At 45.3% G+C, this 21,209-nt stretch overlaps 1 protein-coding gene across 3 annotated transcripts in view; it reads right to left on the bottom strand.

Annotated features, from left to right (window-relative positions):
* Positions 1-21,209, bottom strand: part of LOC138480861 (synaptotagmin-like protein 2) — a 749,121-nt gene that overhangs the window by 28,627 nt on the left and 699,285 nt on the right. For all 3 annotated transcript variants that reach the window (XM_069612635.1, XM_069612634.1, XM_069612636.1), the window contains exon 14: positions 8,754-8,832. In XM_069612635.1, the coding sequence (XP_069468736.1) occupies positions 8,754-8,832 (79 nt within the window). The remainder of the gene's footprint in view (positions 1-8,753; positions 8,833-21,209) is intronic.

Below are 21,209 nucleotides of genomic sequence, written 5' to 3'. Positions count from 1 at the left end.
AGTCAGAGGATATCTGGGCAAATTCCCAGACAAAACCATGGGCAGACTATTTCTTTGATTTCACTTGAACTTGATGAAGATGAATGAAATAATGGCAATAAGAGGACAATTAAATTCAAATAAATGCCGTTTTTGTAAAGACACGGAAAAAGTCGAAACCAGTCGACACTTATTACCAATTTGTACAGGAACACAGGCGGTAAAATCTAGATACTTGGGGAAAATACTGAGCACTTCTTCAACCAATGAAGAAGAGACCTTGTGATCCTTATTAACGAATGGAGAAAAACACACTGGGTCATTGGACTGGCTTCATTCATGAAACACATTGACTTGGAGCAGACTAACGACTGAGTGGGTTTAACTAGGAATGGAGGATAAAAACCGCTTGCTTTTCATTTGCTTGTATTTGTAAATATTGTTATACAATTGAACCAAATGAAAAATGTAATGTTAAATTCAGAAAAATAATGGTTGGTATGAATGCATCCTCATTGGAGGTGCACAATGCAAATATTAGGCAGGATTCAAACAGAATAAGTTAAAAATCCAACTAAATCTCAACTAAAGTCCTTATTGATGATCCTAATACAGCTTTTGGGCAAACATTGTTGCATAAATATATGATATCAAAGATGGAATTACTCCAGTACCAATCTCACCATTACTAATAGGCCTTTACTGAGACCACCTGAGGTGTTTCAGCCTTATTTCCCAAGCTCTGCTAAACATGCTGCCTCCAGAGAAGACTATACAGAGCTATAGTTGCAAGAAGTGTATTTGCACATATTAAGTGTCTCCCTTCAAAGTCCTAATGCTGCTGTTGTCAAGCAGTGAAACAATCAAGTGCTGCCCAATATTGTTACAGATGTGGAACAGAGATAGAAAATGGCATGTGTCTTCTTTACCATTTAAACACAGATGGCACCTTAACAAAGTAGCTAGGGTTCATATTTAGGTGACAAATGTCAGAGTTAAAAGCCCTGAATTACAAATACAGGTTATTAGTGAAAAGGGCTTGGTCTGGTTTATGTATGGCCAAAACCAAGGTATTATTTAAATACCAATCCATAAGAGGACTGCCCTTGCACCATACGTTCTTTCATCAATAAAAAGAATTTGGTGACAATTGCCCGAGCCATGATTCTATCACGATTAGACTACTGCAATATCCTACTCTGGAGCTTAAAAGTCTAATCTCCAGACATGCCAAACCATTGAGAATGATGCAGCCCGTATAGCAATGACCACTCCAGGAAGAGCTCATATGACCAACACCAGGAGAGTATTGCACTGGTTACCTGTGCGTCAACGTATCAAGTTCAAAATGGGCATCTTAATTCATCGCTCCCTTTATGGAAAAGCACCAGAATATCTCAAAAATATGATTATGCCCTACAAGCCAGACAGAGATCTGAGATCCTCTGCCCATTCCCTCCTGCAGGGAATCAGAACTAAAAGAGCCAGAGGCCTAGGTAGGTCCTTCCGTACCTTGACTCCATCCTTTTGGAACTCCCTTCCACTCTCTATTAAAGAGGTTTCAAATTTGAGCCAATTCAAAGAATCACTAAAGACGCACCTCTTTGGCTAAATTCTGACATCTGGGCCCTGAACGATTCTTTTAGGATATCCTAGCCTGTTCCAGTCTCGTTCTTATGTTTGTCTTTTTGTGTTTATGTCAGCGCCCCGATACCTGCAGGTTTTCTGCGCTATAGAAATAAATAAATAAAATAAAATAAATAAATGTCTACAATAGACTTATTCCAATATGCTCCCTTTATCACCCCAATTAGCCCCTCACCATTCAAGCCGAAGTGTAATTTCAAGAATTTCCTCATGTGACATGCCATTGCTTTGGTCTTATTAGAATTAATATTAAGACCTTTAGTACTACAAACTCAAACAAACTCATTTAATAGCTTCTGTAATCCTATCATTATACTCGATTGAAGGACTTAATCACCAGTGAAAATTAAGATGTCAATTATTTCCCCCCTTAAATGATGGAGCATTTAGTGGAAGAGATGACATGATTGTAGTAATATCGTTGATGAAAACTTGATAATGATTAGGCGGCAACGTCACATCCCTTGTGGACCACAGCATTTACAAAAAACGATGGAATCTGCATGCTCCCCTTAACCCTATCTGACTACTGCCTAGTTCTCTGTGTAAAGGAAGAGGATTGCTTTCAGGATTTGAGTTTGTATGCCTATGAAGCGTAATATATCCCTTAACAGACATTAACAGACATTACGTACCACCATCCAAGGATGCTTTCTGATCCACAAATAATAAAGACAGAGCCTCCCATTTCCGAACAAATTATTTCTGGATAAATAGAAACAGGCCAAATTGTTGTCCGTCATTCCCATGCCTCTTAAAACCTGCTTGGATATGACAAAGAATGTTGTTCTTCGTGGGCCACTGATCAAATCACTCTGCAAAGACATTCCTCTACACTTTCCCTAAGCAATTGATCAAAGTAATTGGCTCATAGTTTGCAGAATCACCAGGGTTGCCTTTTTTTTTGGAAATAGAAATGATCTCAGCTGAGCACGATGATTGAGTGGATGGGTATAACTGTTGATCAAATTAAATAATTTACTCGAAATTGGAACCCAGATCTTTGGCTCAGGCTTAAAGCTGATGATTTTCAAATTATCAGAACCCAGAGCCTTTCCCCTATTTTGGCATTCCAGGGCAAAGCCCTTTCTGTGGCTTAATAAAGCTGAGTCACAGAAATTTGACAGACTGAAAAGGGGGATTGGAAGCATTAAAAAGATTCTCACAATACATTCCCCTGCAGTATTTATGCCCTATAGGCTCTGTAATCACCACCTCTGGCCACAATGTTTTCTACAAGGATCCATGGATCACAATCTTCTAGAATGTGGACTTGTTCAACTCTCTCATAGCCATCTACAAAAGCTCCTAATTGAATATCACCTCATGTCTTTCTGTTTTGACCCACACCAGTAACTTATAATATCGATTCAAAGCTTTTGCATGGTCAGAACGTTACCTTGAGTGCTGCCCTTAAGGGCAGCTGGAAGGCCAGATTTAGATTCTCTGCACTCACCATCAAACCTCTAGGGACAAGGCCCAGCTTGCTTCCTAGTGGATGCACAAGAACAAGTAACCCATGATTTAACCTATGAAACCAATTCATCATAGGGGTCCTTTCTGTTGCTACAAGAAACTGCTATGCTGGATTCAAAAGCTTACAAGAGGGGTATTAGGGCTTTGAAAATTGTATGCAAAAAAGTTCCTAACTCCATTTCCCAATTTAACGCTGCAACAGTTATTACTCCTCACTAGGTTAAGGTATTCTCCTCCAAATTACTCTGCACTGAAGGGCCAATCAAATCGACAGCCATCTTTAGCAATAAAGGGTCCTGGTCCCTCTGAACACGCAAATATACGACCAGATCACTGGATACACCCCAATATGCCAGATCAATCGGAACAAAGTCTCAATGGCTAGTTTCCATACCGGCTCCAAAGGGCGGTTCTGCATCTATGTCGCCAGGGAGCCTACTATTGAAAGCACGTAATCCTATGCTCACAGTAAGAGTAACTAGTGCGATAGCATTGCCATGCCAGCGTTGTGGTGAAAATGAAGAACGGTCTATTTTTGATCCTATCAAAGTGAACTATCTTATTTGAACTGCACTTATGAAGCACAACATACCCCAGAAAGCATCTTGGCGCTAGCTCAGACAGGGTCATGGAACAACGAATTAGAGTAGATAAGTCTTCAGGGCTCACCGGAATGACATATAGTCATCCACCATCCGAAGGGCACGAGGGAGAGAGTTCCACAAGGTGGCAGCAGCAACTTAGAAGGACCGACCGCCAACCGCAGTCAGCCTGAATCGTGGAACCTCAACCAACTATCAACTATATACTGCGAAAAGTGTGGTGAGCTGTTGGTGACAGAGCACCCACTTACGATTTGATTTGTTTTGTTTTCGTAAATTGGAGATCCAATGCGTTTCGGCTCCCAACATGCAGTTTTCTTAAAAATGTAAAGCTTCCTCAGTCTGTCACCTCTGCAACTCATCAGCTAGCTAATAGTTTAGATTTAATAATTATAGCCCCGTCTACATTACCCTGCGATTCTCCTTTTCCCTTAGATTGGACAGATCACATTGCTATTACTTTTTTTCTTTTTCTTCTAATGTTAACTGCAACCAATTCTCAATCCTTGCTCATACCAACTTTCCAAAAGGTTTCTCCTGCCTCTTTGGTTGATCCATTCTTTTGGCCTGTACAACTGTCTCTCATGCCATGCGTATGCATGCTAATTCCTTGACTTTGAAATATCACTCTTTTGTAAGTGACTTTGCTAACTAATTTACACCATTGTGACATGACTGGTGAGAAAAGGACTTTGCCAATCGCCTGCTTGCTATTCTTCTTCTCTTATAAGCAAAAAAACAATCGATTTGCCAACCATATTGGAGATACCCTTCTAATGAGCTTCTAGTCCACCTTTGCTGCTCTTGTGCTACTTATAAATGTCACGTTACTGAGGCAAAATCTGCTCACTTTCATTCCAAATGCCAACAATCGACAATGTGACTTGTTGAGGGTAATTGAAATTGATATGCTGTACAGTTGTTTCAATGAAGTCAATTATGGTTGTAATTCACTTCGATGCAGTTACTTTGTGGGGAAGTAATTAATATATGTATATTTGGGGAAAAGGGTGTAAAGATATGGTGGGAAGGGAAGGGGGTGAGTGGGAGGAGGGTAGCGTAGTATGGGGAGGATGCTCTCCATTAGAAATAAAAAAATTGCAACACAGCACTTCACATCGTTGAAACAACATAGACCCCATTGTGTCTGTTTCTTTTAATAGTTCTTCCTTTAGTTTTGATCAAGTCCTTGCTTACAACATTACTTTGTTGATAAAATTCAAACCATCCAACATTGCACTGATGTTAAGATTGGCAAATCCAACTCTGTTTTCTGTTCAGTCTCCTCTCATGTGGTCCCTACTTGCTTTACATTCTCTCCTTTCTCTAAATCTTATTGGATTAGAACTATTTGTTCAATTAAAGCTAATTCTTATTTGGACAATCCTCTCCCCGCTCATTTAGACGTATTTCTCTGTCTTCTTATGTATACTGGTTTCCATTAATGAATGTCTCTTCTCTTGAAAGAGGGGAGGTGCTGCTTCTACCGAGAAAGCCAGGCTCCGACATCGTCTTGGGAGGATAGCTCAGGGGAAGCATGCTCCCCTTGGAAGCAAGATGACACCGAGTGCCACAGGCTCCATCCCTGGGTCCGCATCTGGGTATTAAGGGCATTATAAATAACCTATCATATCATATTAATAGGTTATGAAAACTATTGACCCATCAATGCCTTACATTTTCTGGGAAAAGGTATTGAGATATGTGCATCTCTTCACCTTTCCCCGCACTTATCCACATCATCTTTTGCAGGACTATCAGTCTGGCTTCCATCCCTGGAATAGCAGTGAGACAGGTACACCTCAGCTGTTACATGACGTCACGCGTGTGCTTGATGCAGGAGGTGTTTATCCTCCAGTACCCCTTGACCTCTCAGCTGCATTTGATACTGTCAACCATGCAGTAATGACTAACATGTAATCCTCCTGTATGGGCAAGGGAGGTTCTGTGCTGTCTTGGTTCAACTCATCCTGCAGCATTGGGCACAGTTTGTGTAGGCGGTCCTAGCCAGGTCTGACCGTCTGCTTCTGCATTGTGGAGTTTCTCAGGGTTTGATATTATGGTATCGAGTCATTTCATCGAACACAAAGCATTGAATGCCAAAAGAATTGAAAAAAATACATGGAAAAAAAGCATAAAATGCATTTTTTTCAAAGTTAAAGGTTTTATTTTAATTATAATGGGTTTTAAGGGGTAAAAAAACGGGGTTTGGAGGGACCCCCCATTAAAAACAAGAAAGAAAAAATGCATTCAATGCTTTTTTGTTGTTGCTTTTTTTAGATGCTAAGGTATTCGATGCTTTGGCATTCCATGAAATCACTATAAACCAATATTATCGCCTGTATTATTTAACATCTACATGGAACCACTTAGTGATTTGGTGACATAGACACTGGCTAAATGAGCATCAAGATACAGCAGTACACTGATTACACACAGCTCTATCCTGAAGTGTCGTCTTCAGCAGCCGGCGTCTGCTTCAAAGGTTCTCTTGGTCCCATCGGGGAGTGGGCATTTCTACTACGTGTCAAATGAAATCGTTCCAGAACTGAATTTTACTTGAAGTCTTCTTCCACTAATCCCCCTTTACTTTTCCAAGAGTGGCTTGCTCCACTCTCTTCCTTTGGTGCAGAGGGATAGCCGGGATTGTCTAAAAGTGGGGCCTGAAGCTAATGTAGGTGGCCCCACCGCAGTGGCATGAACATCTGTAAATGCCCACAGAGCACTGCTGAGTGGGCATTTACAGATTTTGGTTGGGCCTTGCCCACTCAGGCCCTACCCTGTCCACGCCTCTGCTTTGGTGTCACCCCAACGCGTGTGTCCACAGCAAAATCTCTTGACCCTCAACTTGAACTGTATATTCATGTTTTTCTCAGTTGTCTCTTCTCTGAAGAATGAAGCCATGTATTCCTCTCTAAGGCTTGTGGGCTGCCTTCCAGGCCTTAGTTCCTTCTGCGCTGGAAAATGGGTATGGTGTATTCACGGGTCTATGGGCCTTCCTGCCTCCTCTATGACCCCTTTGAAAGCAGTGCTGCATTCTGTGGCATCCAAAGGTTTGGACATGTTACCCCTTTATTGTGTCTATTCGTTGGCTTTCCATTGACTTTCATACACTGCTATAGATTTTCAGCATCACTTGCAAGACGGTGGCCATAGGTCTGGCTGAGAAGATGGCTATTTCAGTAGGTTTGAGGTTTCAGAAAAGTACTTATCTTTTGTACCTAGATATCCCCTCATGAAGAATTCCTGTTTCTCTTCACAGACCCCACCGGCATCTGTACACAGAGCCTGGAGTTAGATTCCCGCTTTACATGTCTTCTGCCTACTCTTTTGGGGTTTAGGAAGGCATTAAACCCCCATCTTTTTTAAGTTGCTTATTATAAATGATGTTATCTACTTTGCTTTTAAGCCATCTATTGTATTGGATTCTGTTTGTAAATATGAGTTATTCTGAATTTTGATTTTATGTAGTCAATTTGTCTTAAGAAATTATGGGCCTCATTATAAGCATGGTGGTCCGGGAACTACGGTACCAGTAAGCATGCCGGTACGTAGTTCCTGGACCGCCATACTACGAGCTGTGCGCGCGGGAGCCTGTCAGCCCACCAGGTCTGGCCTGGCGGGCAGAGCGGTACCCGCGAGCGCAGCATGTCAGATGCACCGGCACTGTCGTTGAGGGTGCCGGTGCATCCGACATCCCCATTCACTATTGGGCTCAAATGGGAAATGGGGACTGACAGGCTACGGCACCCGGCAAAGCAGGAAATACCAGGTCCAGCAATGTCGGAATTACCCGGTAATTCCTCATTGACGGGTGCTGGAAAAAATGCAACTCCGGAGGCAGCCGTGTATCTGTTTGGTTGTTTCGTGCTATACTGCTGCCGTGCCAGGGTACCACTTTAAAAATAGAAGGCGTAACTACTTAAACAAAAATAAGGTCAGAGATCTCTGAAGGCACGTCTTTGTCATCTGAAATTCCCATTAGAGCCCTCATTGGTTCAAACTGGCACTGAAATCTCCCACAATAGGTGTACTGCCTCTGCCACCGGGTTATGGGCCTCAGTGACCCATTTCTCTAAAGTAGTCAAACGAGATGTGGGTGAAGTCATTGGAAATAATCTCATATAAACGTAAGATAATGGTAAAAGCAATTCAGAAGACAGCACAATCTTAGGTAGTTTGATGTCAGGGTCCTCCAAAAATCCAAATCACACATTAAAGAAGTCATATAATTGTGACATATCCAAGAGGAATTTGAATGTCATACTGCACACACATGAAGGGTTATTCTGAGAGTAAATGTATGGCGATGTATACTTTACATGTGTTTTATACCTAGCTGAAATACGTATGCTTATATGGCAAATCCTAGAGATATTCTGGACCTAATATAAATTACACATACGCCTAAATTACACAGCTTGTGTCGCCGTCATTTAAATATCTAGGTCAAGTTCACAAATATGTTTAATCGAGCAAAGCAGGCGATGCCTCTCGGCATCTCTTATTTGCCCGTGCTACCTTACACCCGATTTATATAGCCTGAAACTGGAGCCCATCTGGAGATGCCTGGAGCATCTTTGGAATTCGAATGTGCAAATGAGTTTCACACCCCTTTTCTCAAGGGCATCTCAGACATTCAGCAGGCGACTTCAGTCTCAGCCTGTCAGGTGTGAAGTAGCAGGTCTAAATCTGAGATGATCAAAGGCATCGCCTCATTTGCTCCAGTGAATGGGGCCAAATGTGTCTAATCGGTTTCCTTTGATAAATGAGGCTGTTGGTTCGGTCCCCACTGCTGCTGAGATGTCAGCATTCATCTCAGCTTCCAATGCAGGTGGCGCTTTAGATTACAATTCCAAACCACTGATGTTAGGGGATTAATTAGCTCGCATTGCAAGATTTTTGCATCTCAAAAACTCCATTGCACGGCATGTTAATTCAGCATTTATGTTAATATTAAAAGGCATTATCCGTTCCGCTTTTATTATGGCACAACATAAACGACAAGCAAGGGCATTGAGAAGTCATTGCGTATGCCACGTGTTTTACCTAAGCTTCCTGGTGGGACGTACTTAATTGACAAATTCATTACTCCTCGGTGATCCACGCCATTTATGGCTGAAAGGCTCTGAAACATAAAGACACATCGGGATACAATAAATTAGTTCATGGTACATGGAAAATCTGTTCATGGAAAAAGCCAATTACGTTTAACGTCGCACCAGTACCCAAGCGGCTATGCCAAGACCATGTTTTCATCCCAAAACCTCTACTTAAAGAGACAGTGTTGTGTGACGCTTACTCTGCTGTGGATGGTAAAGTAATATTTGTAGATTCTTTATTAGGATGTTTCAGATATATAACCACAATTGATGCCTTTCAGCAACTTCTTGCTCGGGTGCTAGGGGTCTGCCACATGTGGCTCTCCAGATGTTTTGTACTATGACGCCCATGATCTCACTCCATCTTTTTATTTCTTTGATTTTATTGCTTATTTATAAGGAACATATACAACAAATGGTGTTTCAATGCTCCACAAGACAAAAAAAAGCAGCGGGGGACCAGGGGAGACAGATAACAATAACGGTCCTACTAGGCCTTGTGACATTCAGATCGTGCAAGTGCAGTAACAAGAAGTGTGAGGGAGACGGGGGAGGGAAGTGCCAGTCTGCGCAAGCGCAAAGTGCTAGCGTGAGAAGGGACGTGCAGGGTAAAGAGGAGAGAGTGCAAGTGAAGAGGGGGGAATTAGAAGGGAACAGCAACAGGGGCTAGGCGAGTGCTAAGGGGAAGCCAGGAGGGCAAGTGCCATGGAATTGCATGAAGTGCTGATGGTGAGGGTCCACATGCTAAGTGCAAGCAGGGGGATGAACTGGAAGGGGGGGCCTGGTGCCCTATAAAACTCAGAGGGATCCAGGAAGCCGGTCCCTGCGGCAGGTGGGGGTTTTAGCAGGGGAGGGGGAGAGGGAAGGAAGAAGAGAAAAGGACGGTCTTGAGGAGCATCCAGAACTTAAGTAGATCCAGCTCAAGTCGCAGAGGGGCAGGGAGACATTCCAGAGGGACGCTGCTGCAGACGAGAGAGATCTGCCCCCTACTCTCTGCTTAGCGAAGCGTCTGGGCTGCAGAGACTTGGAGCTAGAAGACAGACGGTTTTTAGCAGGGAGGTATTTAGGGAGAGAGAGTTGGATGTAGTGGGGTCCCAAGCCCCAGAAAGCTTTGTGGATGATGCAGAGGGTTTTGAATTTGATCCCTGCAGCAACCAGGGGCCAGTGGAGAGGTTTTGGGGCTAGAGAGATGCTGTCCCTGGGCTTGAGGCCAAGGATATGTCCTATTCTGGATTAGTTGAAGTTGAAGGGGGCAAAGGGAGGATAAAGGAAGATTGAGGAAGAGGCTGTTGCAGTAGTTCAGCCTAGAGAGGACCGGAGCTCTGCAGACATTGAGTATCTGTGGGAAGGTGAGGAAATTAATAATGCCTCTGAGGAGGTGCAGCTGATAGTGGGCCTTCTTGGCAAGGTCTGCAATGTGAGGGGAGAAGGAGAGAGAGGAGTCAAAGATGATGCCACATTCTTTGCCTCACAATTGGATGAGGGGTGGACCCATAGAGGGTGGCCACAGGGTAGGGGGAGGAGGAAGCATGGGTCCCAATGAGAAGGATCTCAGTCTTACTGGCATTAAGGTTGTGATCATTGGCAGCAAACCATGCCTGAATAGCAGTCAGACAGTCAGTGATAAGAGAAAGGAAGAGGATGCGGTAGAGGAATGCTTGAAGGAGAGCTGCATGTCGTCTGCATAACACTTGAAGTGAGGAGAGAAGGAGGAGATCAGATGGGCAAGAGTAGCGAGGTAGATGTTGAAGAGCCACGGCGAGAGGATAGAACAATGAGGGATGCCGCAGGTGGAGAGTGTGATAGGGGAGAGAAAAGGACTGAGTTGAAATTGGGAGGGACGATCAGAGAGGTCAACCAGTCAAGTGCCAGTCCTGTGATGCCAAGGGTGTCACAGAGCCGATTAGCCAGGGTGGCATGATTGACTGTGTTGAAGGCAGAGGAAAGATCAAGAAGGATAAGAACGGATGGAGAGTTGGAGTTGAGATTTGAGAGCAAGTGTTCATGGGTGTTCAGTAGAGCAGTTTTCGTGCTACTGGCTGCTCTGAATCCAGACTGGTGGTTGTGGAGACAACCAACAGATTCTGTGTGTTGGATCAGTTGGGGGGTGACCAGCTTCTTCATGCATTTGCCCAGGAAGGGGGTAATGGAGATATGGCGGTAGTTAGCAGGGAAGGAGGGGTCGGCTATTTTTTGAGGTGAGGATGTATAACGGAGGAATGTCCATGATTTGGTAAAAAACGAAATGTCAGAGGGAGAAAAAACAAAAGTTATTTGAATGAAAATAACTTTCGGTATTGTCTCCTGCGGACATTTCCATCAACCCGCTCCCCCATTACTCAACTTCTGGCGGCACACAGCGAAGTGTGCTGCCGCCTACGCCATCCCTCTGCGACGCCGGTTCCCGGTTCCCTCCATGCACTTGGATTGAAACTGGTGCCACAGGTTCCTTTCCTTTTTTAAAAGATTTTTTATTTTGTTTGCTTTGCTTGTCCCCCGCTTTCCTTTTTATGGAAGCGGGGGACACCCTTGCAACCTCCAAAGCCCCAGAATGTCAATGAAGGAGATCGGAGACACGCCCGCAACTCCTGCTCCCCTTGATCAAGATTTTTGGGTTCTTTTTTTTTCAATGGCGTATTCAGCATTTTCTTTCTTTCGTTTTCTTTCTCAATATTGTATATGGATACCATATGGTCATGCTTGAGGGATAGTGGGAAGGAGCCAGTGGCAAAGGAGTGATTACAGAAATCGGCCAAAACTGGCGCAAGGGAGGCAATCTTGTCCTTGATGGTTCTGGAGGAGCATGGGAGCACCTGTTTTGAGGAGACTTTCATAGAGAGGATTTGCCTAGAGACCTCATCCGGTGCTGTGGGTGAGAAAGAGGAGAGTAGGAGGGAAAGGGGAAGGGGGGCCAAGGGAGGCCTCCAAGCAGGGGAGAGAGTGGAGTAGAGAAGAGTGAGGACAGGATGTCCTGAGTTTTTCTTAAGAAGTCGGAGGCCAATGAAGTACAGAGGGTCAGGGATGGCAAGGGTGAAGCGGAGACTGCAGTAAGATTGGCGAGTTAGTTGCAGATTTTAAACAATTTGCCCATGTTGGTGTTGGCCCCAGAGATGCAGGCTTAGATATGGGCCCTCTGCTTCGTGGGGATGGAGAGTCTGTATTGCCTTTGGAGCAGGCGGCAGGGCAGTATGTCAGAGGATGTGCCTGATGACCGCCACTTGCGCTCAGCAACTCTGCATTCTGGTTTCAGAGAGACAGAGTCATACCAGGTGTTGCGCCTTGAGGCAGGTTTCATGTGGATCCTCATGACAAGGGCAAGGATGTCCAGGGTGTTGGTGACAGAGAGATTAATATTAGCAAGGGCAGAGTCAATGTGGGAGTCATTGGTATGAGCGGGAGGGGAAATGAAAGTGGTGGCAAAAGCAGCAGCTGACAATCGCTATATCGGTTGAATGATGGAGAAGAAGACTGCACTGCAGACAGAGGCTTAGCCAAGGGACTTAAGAGAACCAGGTGAGAGGACAGGAGAGCATGGTCAGACCAGGAGAGAGGTGTAGTGAGAGGGTTGGAGATGGGGATGTCTGCTGAGACGAGAGCATACAAGGTATGTCTGGCCGAATACGTGGACCGGAGGGATGAATGGGGATGGAAAGAAAGTCACAGAGGCTGTGGGAGAGTCCAGTGGCTGAATCAGGAGAGTCAAGGTGAATATTGACATCTCTGAGGAGGAGAGGTTTGGAGGTGGAGGCAAGATGAGAAGAGGAGAGGTCAGAGCACTTCAAGAAGAAGAGGGATCCTGAATATGGTGGCGAGAGTCAATGAGAGGGTTGGAGAGACACCAAGTCTACAGACGAGGCATTCAAAGGAAGAATAGGTCTGAGTGGGAATGCTCATAGCAGAGACCCATTCAGGGAAGATCAAGGCCACTCTGCCTCCAGATTGGTTAGGCCTGGGCTTGGAGAGGATCTTGTAGCCCTCAGGCAGAAGTGTGTCAAAAGCAGTGACAGAGCTGGCAGTGAACCACATCTCAGTAAGAGCGAGAACGTCAAGGTCAGTGTCTTCAAGAAGGAGACAGATATCAGAGGAGTGTTTAACAGCAGAGCAAGAGTTGAGGGTAGCTGGGTGAAGCTGGTTGCCACCTTTGAAGGTCTTTCAAGGAGGTGTACAGGGATGTGGTTTGCCTATCAGGGCCGGGGCAGGGGGTTGGCAGACAGAAGAGAGGCAGGGGAAGGGAGGAAGTTGATGAGAGATGGAAGACGCCTATCACAAAGGAGGAAGTTGGGCTGAGAGCCCTGGGCCATGACAGTGCCATTCTGATAGACAATAAAGATGCACCTAGTGGATGGGAAGCATGCCAAGGGAACTTCCCATCTGGAGCCACCATTAATGGGCGACGTGGGGAGGACAGAGACCATGTGGGGAGTCCATAGGTCCGGAGAGGAAGCGACAAAGACGATGTCTGTTACCGTCTGCCTGGAAGAAGCGGTGTCGTAGGTGTCAGCGCTAGGCAGGCCTGGGTTACAGACCAGGAGATTTTTCTTGAACTTTTGCCTTCCAGGCTTCGAAGGAGGGGTAGGATAGTTGATAGAGTAACAGTTAGAGTATATAGGGCTGAAGGTGTAGTTTGCACCTGCTACCTTGTACCTGATTTACAAAGCCAGACAGAATCTGGAGAAACCTGGAGCCTGGAGCATCTTAGAAATGCTTGTGTGCAAATGTGATTCATAAAGATTTGCCCAAGGACATCTAGCAGATGCTCGGGGCATCTCCAGCTTTCCCCAGTTTTGGGCTTCCTTAAACAGGTGTAAAAAGGAAATGCAAACCTGCGATGCTCAGGGCATGCCTTTATTTGCTCCAATGCACATCTTTGTGAATCAGGCCCAATGTGAGGAGAGTGGATATCCACTTAAGATCAGAGTGAGGGGAAAGGTTAAATACAACTGGACTTGTAGAGGACTGTGGGTGATTGGATATCCACTTAAGATCAGAGTGAGGGGAAAGGTTAAATACAGGTGGACTTGTAGAGGTCTGTGGGTGATTGGATATCCACTTAAGATCAGAGTGAGGGGAAAGGTTAAATACAAGTGGACTTGTAGAGGACTGTGGGTGATTGGATATCCACTTAAGATCAGAGTGAGGGGAAAGGTTAAATACAACTGGACTTGTAGAGGACTGTGGGTGATTGGATATCCACTTAAGATCAGAGTGAGGGGAAAGGTTAAATACAGGTGGACTTGTAGAGGACTGTGGGTGATTGGATATCCACTTAAGATCAGAGTGAGGGGAAAGGTTAAATACAAGTGGACTTGTAGAGGACTGTGGGTGATTGAATATCCACTTAAGATCAGAGTGAGGGGAAAGGTTAAATACAACTGGACTTGTAGAGGACTGTGGGTGATTGGATATCCACTTAAGATCAGAGTGGGGGGAAAGGTTAAATACAAGTGGACTTGTAGAGGACTGTGGGTGATTGGATATCCACTTAAGATCAGAGTGAGGGGAAAGGTTAAATACAAGTGGACTTGTAGAGGACTGTGGGTGATTGGATATCCACTTAAGATCAGAGTGAGGGGAAAGGTTAAATACAACTGGACTTGTAGAGGACTGTGGGTGATTGGATATCCACTTAAGATCAGAGTGAGGGGAAAGGTTAAATACAAGTGGACTTGTAGAGGACTGTGGGTGATTGGATATCCACTTAAGATCAGAGTGAGGGGAAAGGTTAAATACAAGTGGACTTGTAGAGGACTGTGGGTGATTGGATATCCACTTAAGATCAGAGTGAGGGGAAAGGTTAAATACAAGTGGACTTGTAGAGGACTGTGGGTGATTGGATATCCACTTAAGATCAGAGTGAGGGGAAAGGTTAAATACAACTGGACTTGTAGAGGACTGTGGGTGATTGGATATCCACTTAAGATCAGAGTGGGGGGAAAGGTTAAATACAAGTGGACTTGTAGAGGACTGTGGGTGATTGGATATCCACTTAAGATCAGAGTGAGGGGAAAGGTTAAATACAAGTGGACTTGTAGAGGACTGTGGGTGATTGGATATCCACTTAAGATCAGAGTGAGGGGAAAGGTTAAATACAACTGGACTTGTAGAGGACTGTGGGTGATTGGATATCCACTTAAGATCAGAGTGAGGGGAAAGGTTAAATACAAGTGGACTTGTAGAGGACTGTGGGTGATTGGATATCCACTTAAGATCAGAGTGAGGGGAAAGGTTAAATACAAGTGGACTTGTAGAGGACTGTGGGTGATTGGATATCCACTTAAGATCAGAGTGAGGGGAAAGGTTAAATACAACTGGACTTGTAGAGGACTGTAGGTGATTGGATATCCACTTAAGATCAGAGTGAGGGGAAAGGTTAAATACAAGTGGACTTGTAGAGGACCATGGGTGTTAGGATTCAGGAGTGTGGGACTGATGACAGGGAGTAGGTAGGCGACCGAGTTAACATAAAATGAGTAAAATGGGATTGGTTTAAGGCAGCGGGAAAAAAAGACAACCAGTTAGGTTCATTTAAAATATGGCTAAATGTACCCAACTGCAAACTCTTCCTGGAAATCTGATTCTCTGCTCCAGGCCAACATTTAGCAGGGAATTATTTTTGAGTGCCATGCAAATGAATAACTCAATGTGCCGTAAAGCACACAATTCCACTCTGTGTTACTTTGTGCAGAATTTTCCTAAACACACTGATCAGGGAATCCCAAAATCTTTTTTGAATTTGTTTTGCTCTTTCTGTCACAGCACGATAAATAACACTTTGGGACAAAACCTGGACACAAAGCACAAAACCACAGTTGCTAAAGCCCCAGACCAGTCAACAATACACAAAGCCTTCAAAGAAGGCTACAATGGTCTGCGAGACACTCATCCTTTCCCCCAGCGTCTCAGCAAAAGACAAGATTGCCAAGTCAGGGTCTTGGATGAAAAAGTAATTTCAGTCTATATTAAACTCGTACTACCCTCTGACAACCTGTCCTCCACCCCCCCAATGACTGCTGGTAAATGCTGCCCTCACAGGTATCGCGGGCAGTGAGCATGGCACAGCCTCTCATCTCAGCCACGTCAAGGTGCTATGCCTTGGGGAGAGGACTAGTAGACACTGGGCCTCATTACGAAGTGGGCAGTAAGGGATTACCAGCACCGGTAAGGGCATCGGTGCCGGTACTCGCTTACCGCTCTTCTACGAATTCCCTTTGCGGGTCCTTCCTTAACGCCTGGTTATTGCAGGCTTTAAGGATGGGACCCGCAAAGGGACTCTAGAGCTAATAACGGTACCGCAATTTGCGGTACCGTTGTTAGCGCCTTCCCTATTCCCATTGAGCCCTATGGGGGCTCAAATGGGAATGGGGAATGGACCTGGTGAATGGGGAATTACCGGTCCCGCCAACCTTGGAATGGACCGGTAATTGCCCCATTCACCAGGGCGGAGTCGGAACAAGTTTGGAGGCAGCCATGGCGCTAATAGCGCCATGGCTACCTCCAACCTCGTAATGAGGCCCATTGAGTATAGAAACTGTGGGCTGGTGACGGATATAGTCCCAGAAATCAGGATAGCAGACAACAGCGCATGTGAGAAAGTCATTGCTGGGTAGTGCGACAAAGCCGCTTTGCGATTCAATCTTTAAAGGCTGGCAGGGCTGCTTTACCGCTCAGTGACATACAACAGATGACTAAGGCACAAAAATACCAAGTCGAGTCCAAATACCTCCCTCGCTCACTGAGCAGTAAAATAAACATGATAATAAGCTATCTACTGGCACTACTGTTTGATGTACATATGCAATGTATGGAGAAGCAAGTGGTGTTCTATAACATTAACTGCACCACTGAATAAAACAAAGAAAGAGGCGTGGTTCATCGGTAGCACCTGGATATGATATGATAGGTTATTTATAACGCGCTTAATACCCAGAGGTTTCTAAGCGCAGACCCGGGGATCGAACCTGTCGTGCTCTGTGTCGTCTCGCTTCCAAGGAGAGCATGTTGCCCCAGAGCTATCCTCCCGTGATCTTGATCCGTGACCGCAGTGGGCAGCATGGCCCAAGCTGCTAGCGAATCTCCTTATGTGGGGCGTGGAGGGCTTCCCAGGAGTGGGCCCCACATTATCTGGGTCTAGGCACTCACCTGCACCTCGCTGATGAGGTCTCACAACATGTCTGGGGTTTCTTGAGTTCTTGAGCAGGAGGGCTGTGACCCAGTAGTCATGGCTGCTTGCTTGGAGGTAGGGCTATATGGCAGATGTGTATACATTCGGCTACTCTCTTAATGCCACAGTTGAGCTAAAATCATGGAATTTGATGCTACGCAGAGTAATGCGGGGAGCTAAAAATTCATTGGTCAAGCGTTTCCATCGCTCACTGTCTGATTTTCTCAGTGAGTCGCCCTGACTGAGAGGGAAGCCCTGAAGTCGTTGCGCCAAGGGACTAACACAACACGGGTGACACAAGTCTATCATTGTTTGCTCTTCTGTGCAAAGGGGCCATGGACTAGCAGTCCCTGCTGTGCTTTTCATTTCGGGGGTTCGGTCAAGACTGAGCTGCACACGTTCGGTCCCACAAAAGACATGAAAGGGTCGGAGGGTTCGCAACTAGTGTGAGGAAGTTGCCCGGATGTGTGATCAAGCTTTCTATGCCCATGGACTCCAATATGACTTCCCTGACGAGGCTCAACAAGCCTAAAGTACATCTGCTGTTTGTGTTCTCGTGCAGCGGGGCGCGGCTTACTTCTCGATGCAGTCTGACCCCGTGGGGGATGGGCCAAGGTAATTTGCATATGCTTAGTCCCCTTCTGTAATGGCACAGAAGAGCGGAAAACCAGTGCAATGGAATGCTACCCCGAGGAATAACCAATAGTTAAGAGGGGTTGGAGTCTGGATTTCCATGTTTATGGTATTGTGAACCATTCATTCTAGTAATACTTGGCTCAAGCTTTTATTTGGTCTGAAATTGTATAATTACTAGTATATCTGCATTATTGTTTTCTAATGCTATCATTTTATCACCGTCTACTTAAACCACAAAAGAATAAAAACATACTTATTTGCTCATATTTAGTCCTTTAGCACATGCCCTGTTGATAGCTAAATACCAAGTGCATTTTCAGAATTAATCATTTGAATACAAAAAAAGCAAAACTAGGGAGATGTTCATTGGCTGGTGATAGGTGCCATGTGCCGGGTGTGACTTTTTTAATGTATTTTTATTATAATTTTTTTTTATTTTGGATTTGTAGAGTGCACTACAGCCCAAAGGCATCGAGGCGCTATTGCAAGTGATTGTAAGTAGGCTTATTGGGCAGAATAACCTCAGAGATAACAGAATTTGTCAGTGGCTCAGTTAATCATCGTGCAGCATTACACAAGCTATAAAAATAGCAAATTGCCACAGCAGAAAGTAAAACATTCAATGTGTTGCTATGCACATCCTAAACCAGCTTCAAAGCATGGCATCCTAACCAGTACAGTTGTGTGGGTATAACCAGTGGTAATGCGGTAGTAATTCCATTGCTGCCACATTACCACACCACCGTACTACGAGTTTGGCTTCAAGAAGGAAGATTTACCTACAACAAAAAGCAGGGGGTAAATCTTCCTCCTTACCGACAACAATTGGCAGATTTTCAACACAGTAATTCTGCCAGTGGTGAATTTGCCAAAAATCCCCAGAGAGTCCTAATGAATCAGAAAATGGGGAATTACCACCAATTGAAATCCCGCAGTAAATCTGCGTATCCAAGTGGCAGTAATGGTAACCAATTTTGGAAGAAATTCTGTAGATTGAACCCCAAATTAGTGCCAAACTCAGAATGAGGCCCTATAAATCCACACAAAAGCTTAACAGTTAAGAGACAATGGTCACCTTAACCATGAGGGCCACCAGTACTCAGTGGTCGAAGTGAGCGGGAGCGGTCGGGAGCGGTGCTCCTCTACTTTTTTAAATGACCTTTTACAGCTCTTATACTTTTATTTTAAAAAGAAACCGCTCCGGAATGGTTTCGTTTTAAAATAATAGTGTAGGAAGAAGTTGAAACTTGCACTTTCAGTGCACTGCACTGAACGCTACATTAAACAGCAGGTGCAAGTGTTTGGGTGTGTGTATTGTGTGAGGGAGGGGACGTGGTGCTGGGGTTTGTTGGGAGTGGGTGCAGGCCAGCAGGGAACATAGTTCCACTACTTCTTTTCGTACACTTCGACCACTGCCAGTACTCCAGTACTGGTGTCCTTGGCACCAGTACTTGGCACCAGTACTCAGATGCCTAGATGCCCTTCTCCAGACTAAAGAACCCCTGGATGATGACCATAGCGCAGAATAACACCACCCAGGGTAATTTGGGGAGGCAGAACAATGCAAGTTAAGAAGCAGGCTCTTCACAGGTTTCGTGTAGTGGACACAAGCAAAGAAATTAGATGCCATCATAGAACAGTAATGACCAATAACAAAGTGACTTTGTTAGAGGACTTATGCGGTAGAGGGCTCAATGGCATCGTACCCTGCCACCACCCACTTCCCCCTCCCCGTAATGATATGGATGGTAGTCCAGGGAAAACCTGCCTCTGGAATACTGTGTCCTCTGAGAGAGGGACGCAGGGTCCCTAGTGGGGTCAATATAGAGTAGTAGGATTGGCCAACAGTGGGGGAACAGACTGACCAACAAATACGAAAGGACGCGCAGGAAGCTTCGAGCACGCTTGGCAGACATAGCAGCACGGTTTAACCATGGCGATGTGGGTGGGGGAGAACCAGAGAGGGGATTCAGAAGTGTACACATTGGGAAAGAGGCAGCACTGGAAAAACCACAGTGGCTGTACGGCTAGATCCGCGAGGGTGAGTGCTGGAATAAGAGTTGGAAACTGGGAAGTGGAAGGACAGCGAAGGCGAGACACAACGAGGAACATAGGACACAATCCTGACTGATAGGGGCAACAGAGAGAACAATAAGGGTGGCCACAACAATTCTGGAAAACACTCAGTAAGAGTAGCCTTGAGGGGATGGGACAGAACGATGCAGGCGATCAAGCTCTAACCACTGCCACAGTCATTTATAGTTAAGTGAAGCTCCCATAGTAACCTAGTCCTTTGTCTAAATTGTTTTCAAATGTCTAATCTGGGGCCAACTTGGACTGGTAACTGGCTCTCTAGAGTACCTTAAACATAAGATATTATTGGGGCACTTTTTCCCACATAGTCCACTCATTGCCTTTCTTCCCAATACCTGGCTTGGTCATATCTTCAAAACTCCTGTACACCCCTTTTTTTAGGCTGTGTTTCTGCCTTTATCTTGTCCCTTTGATCCTGACATCAATCTACAAATGACTCTGTCAAATGGTATCACGGCCACCTCTTACAACAAAACACTAGCATTTACTCCCTGCTTTCAGTCACTTTGTTTCCTGGTCCTTCCTTTGTTTGATGAAACCACGAGGTAGGTCTGAAATGGCTGTTGTTCACATAGAAGCTTACTCTGAGCCCGGCCCTGCACCCGTAGTATGGTTTGGATGGAGACATGTGCCTTTTGGCAATCCTTGGGCCCAAACTGATTGCGTGGATGCCTCAAAAAATATTTAAAGCCCTTTTGTGTGATTGGAGTGCTGGCTTAGGTGGCCCCTGCATGTACGGGATATCATGGGGAGACAGTCAGCATCACTATAACATTGCCGGGCCCCTGGTGGTAGAGCCGCCAGAATACCGGCAAATGTTGTTACCGTTTCTGGCACCCGGTACAGTGGCATAATCGCCGGATTACAGGTGCCACAGGGACGGTGTTAATCGCCATTCATGGAGTCCCAGAGTCCCATTGGATTCCATGAGGGGATTTGCTGTCATTCCCTTCACCGGCAATGACATCTCTTTTTTGCCGGTAGGGCTCCTACATTACCTCCAGCTTCTAGCTGGAGGTAACACAGATGCCCCACCGACAAAGCTATAGTCGGCCGGTCCAGTAAAGTGCTGGTATCCATGAATACTGGCACTTTTTTACCAGACCGTACGACTTAGAAGGAGGCCCACTGTTTCTACACTCAGTTATGTTTGAATGTTAAGGAATGCAGGAGGTTTACTTATCTGCTGGAGGGTTTTTGCTGTGACGTGGCAGTTTCTACATATTAAGACCAGGATTGTCTGTCCTGAGCTCAGCTCCCATTTGGATATTCAGCTGCTGGATGTCCTTCCTGGGTGTTCTCATCCTCCAATTGGCCCTTCTCATTGACTTGATCAGGCTTCCCATGTTGAGATACTGTTCTGGGCCATTTTACTTCCGCTTTCCGTCTTTACCGGCTGAGTATCCAGGCTTGGTGTTGGAAGCTGCCAGGAAGTCACCTGGAAGGATGGTGGGACTCTTACCTTCCCACCTCACCTGCTCATCTGAGCTGTACTGGGGCATCCACACTGTT

The sequence above is a fragment of the Ambystoma mexicanum genome, chromosome 5p (genome assembly GCF_040938575.1).
Source record: "Ambystoma mexicanum isolate Mex_15411 chromosome 5p, UKY_AmexF1_1, whole genome shotgun sequence".
Classification (NCBI taxonomy): domain Eukaryota; kingdom Metazoa; phylum Chordata; class Amphibia; order Caudata; family Ambystomatidae; genus Ambystoma; species Ambystoma mexicanum.
Note: the sequence above shows the minus strand (reverse complement) of the source record. Positions and strands in the feature narration are given on the sequence as shown.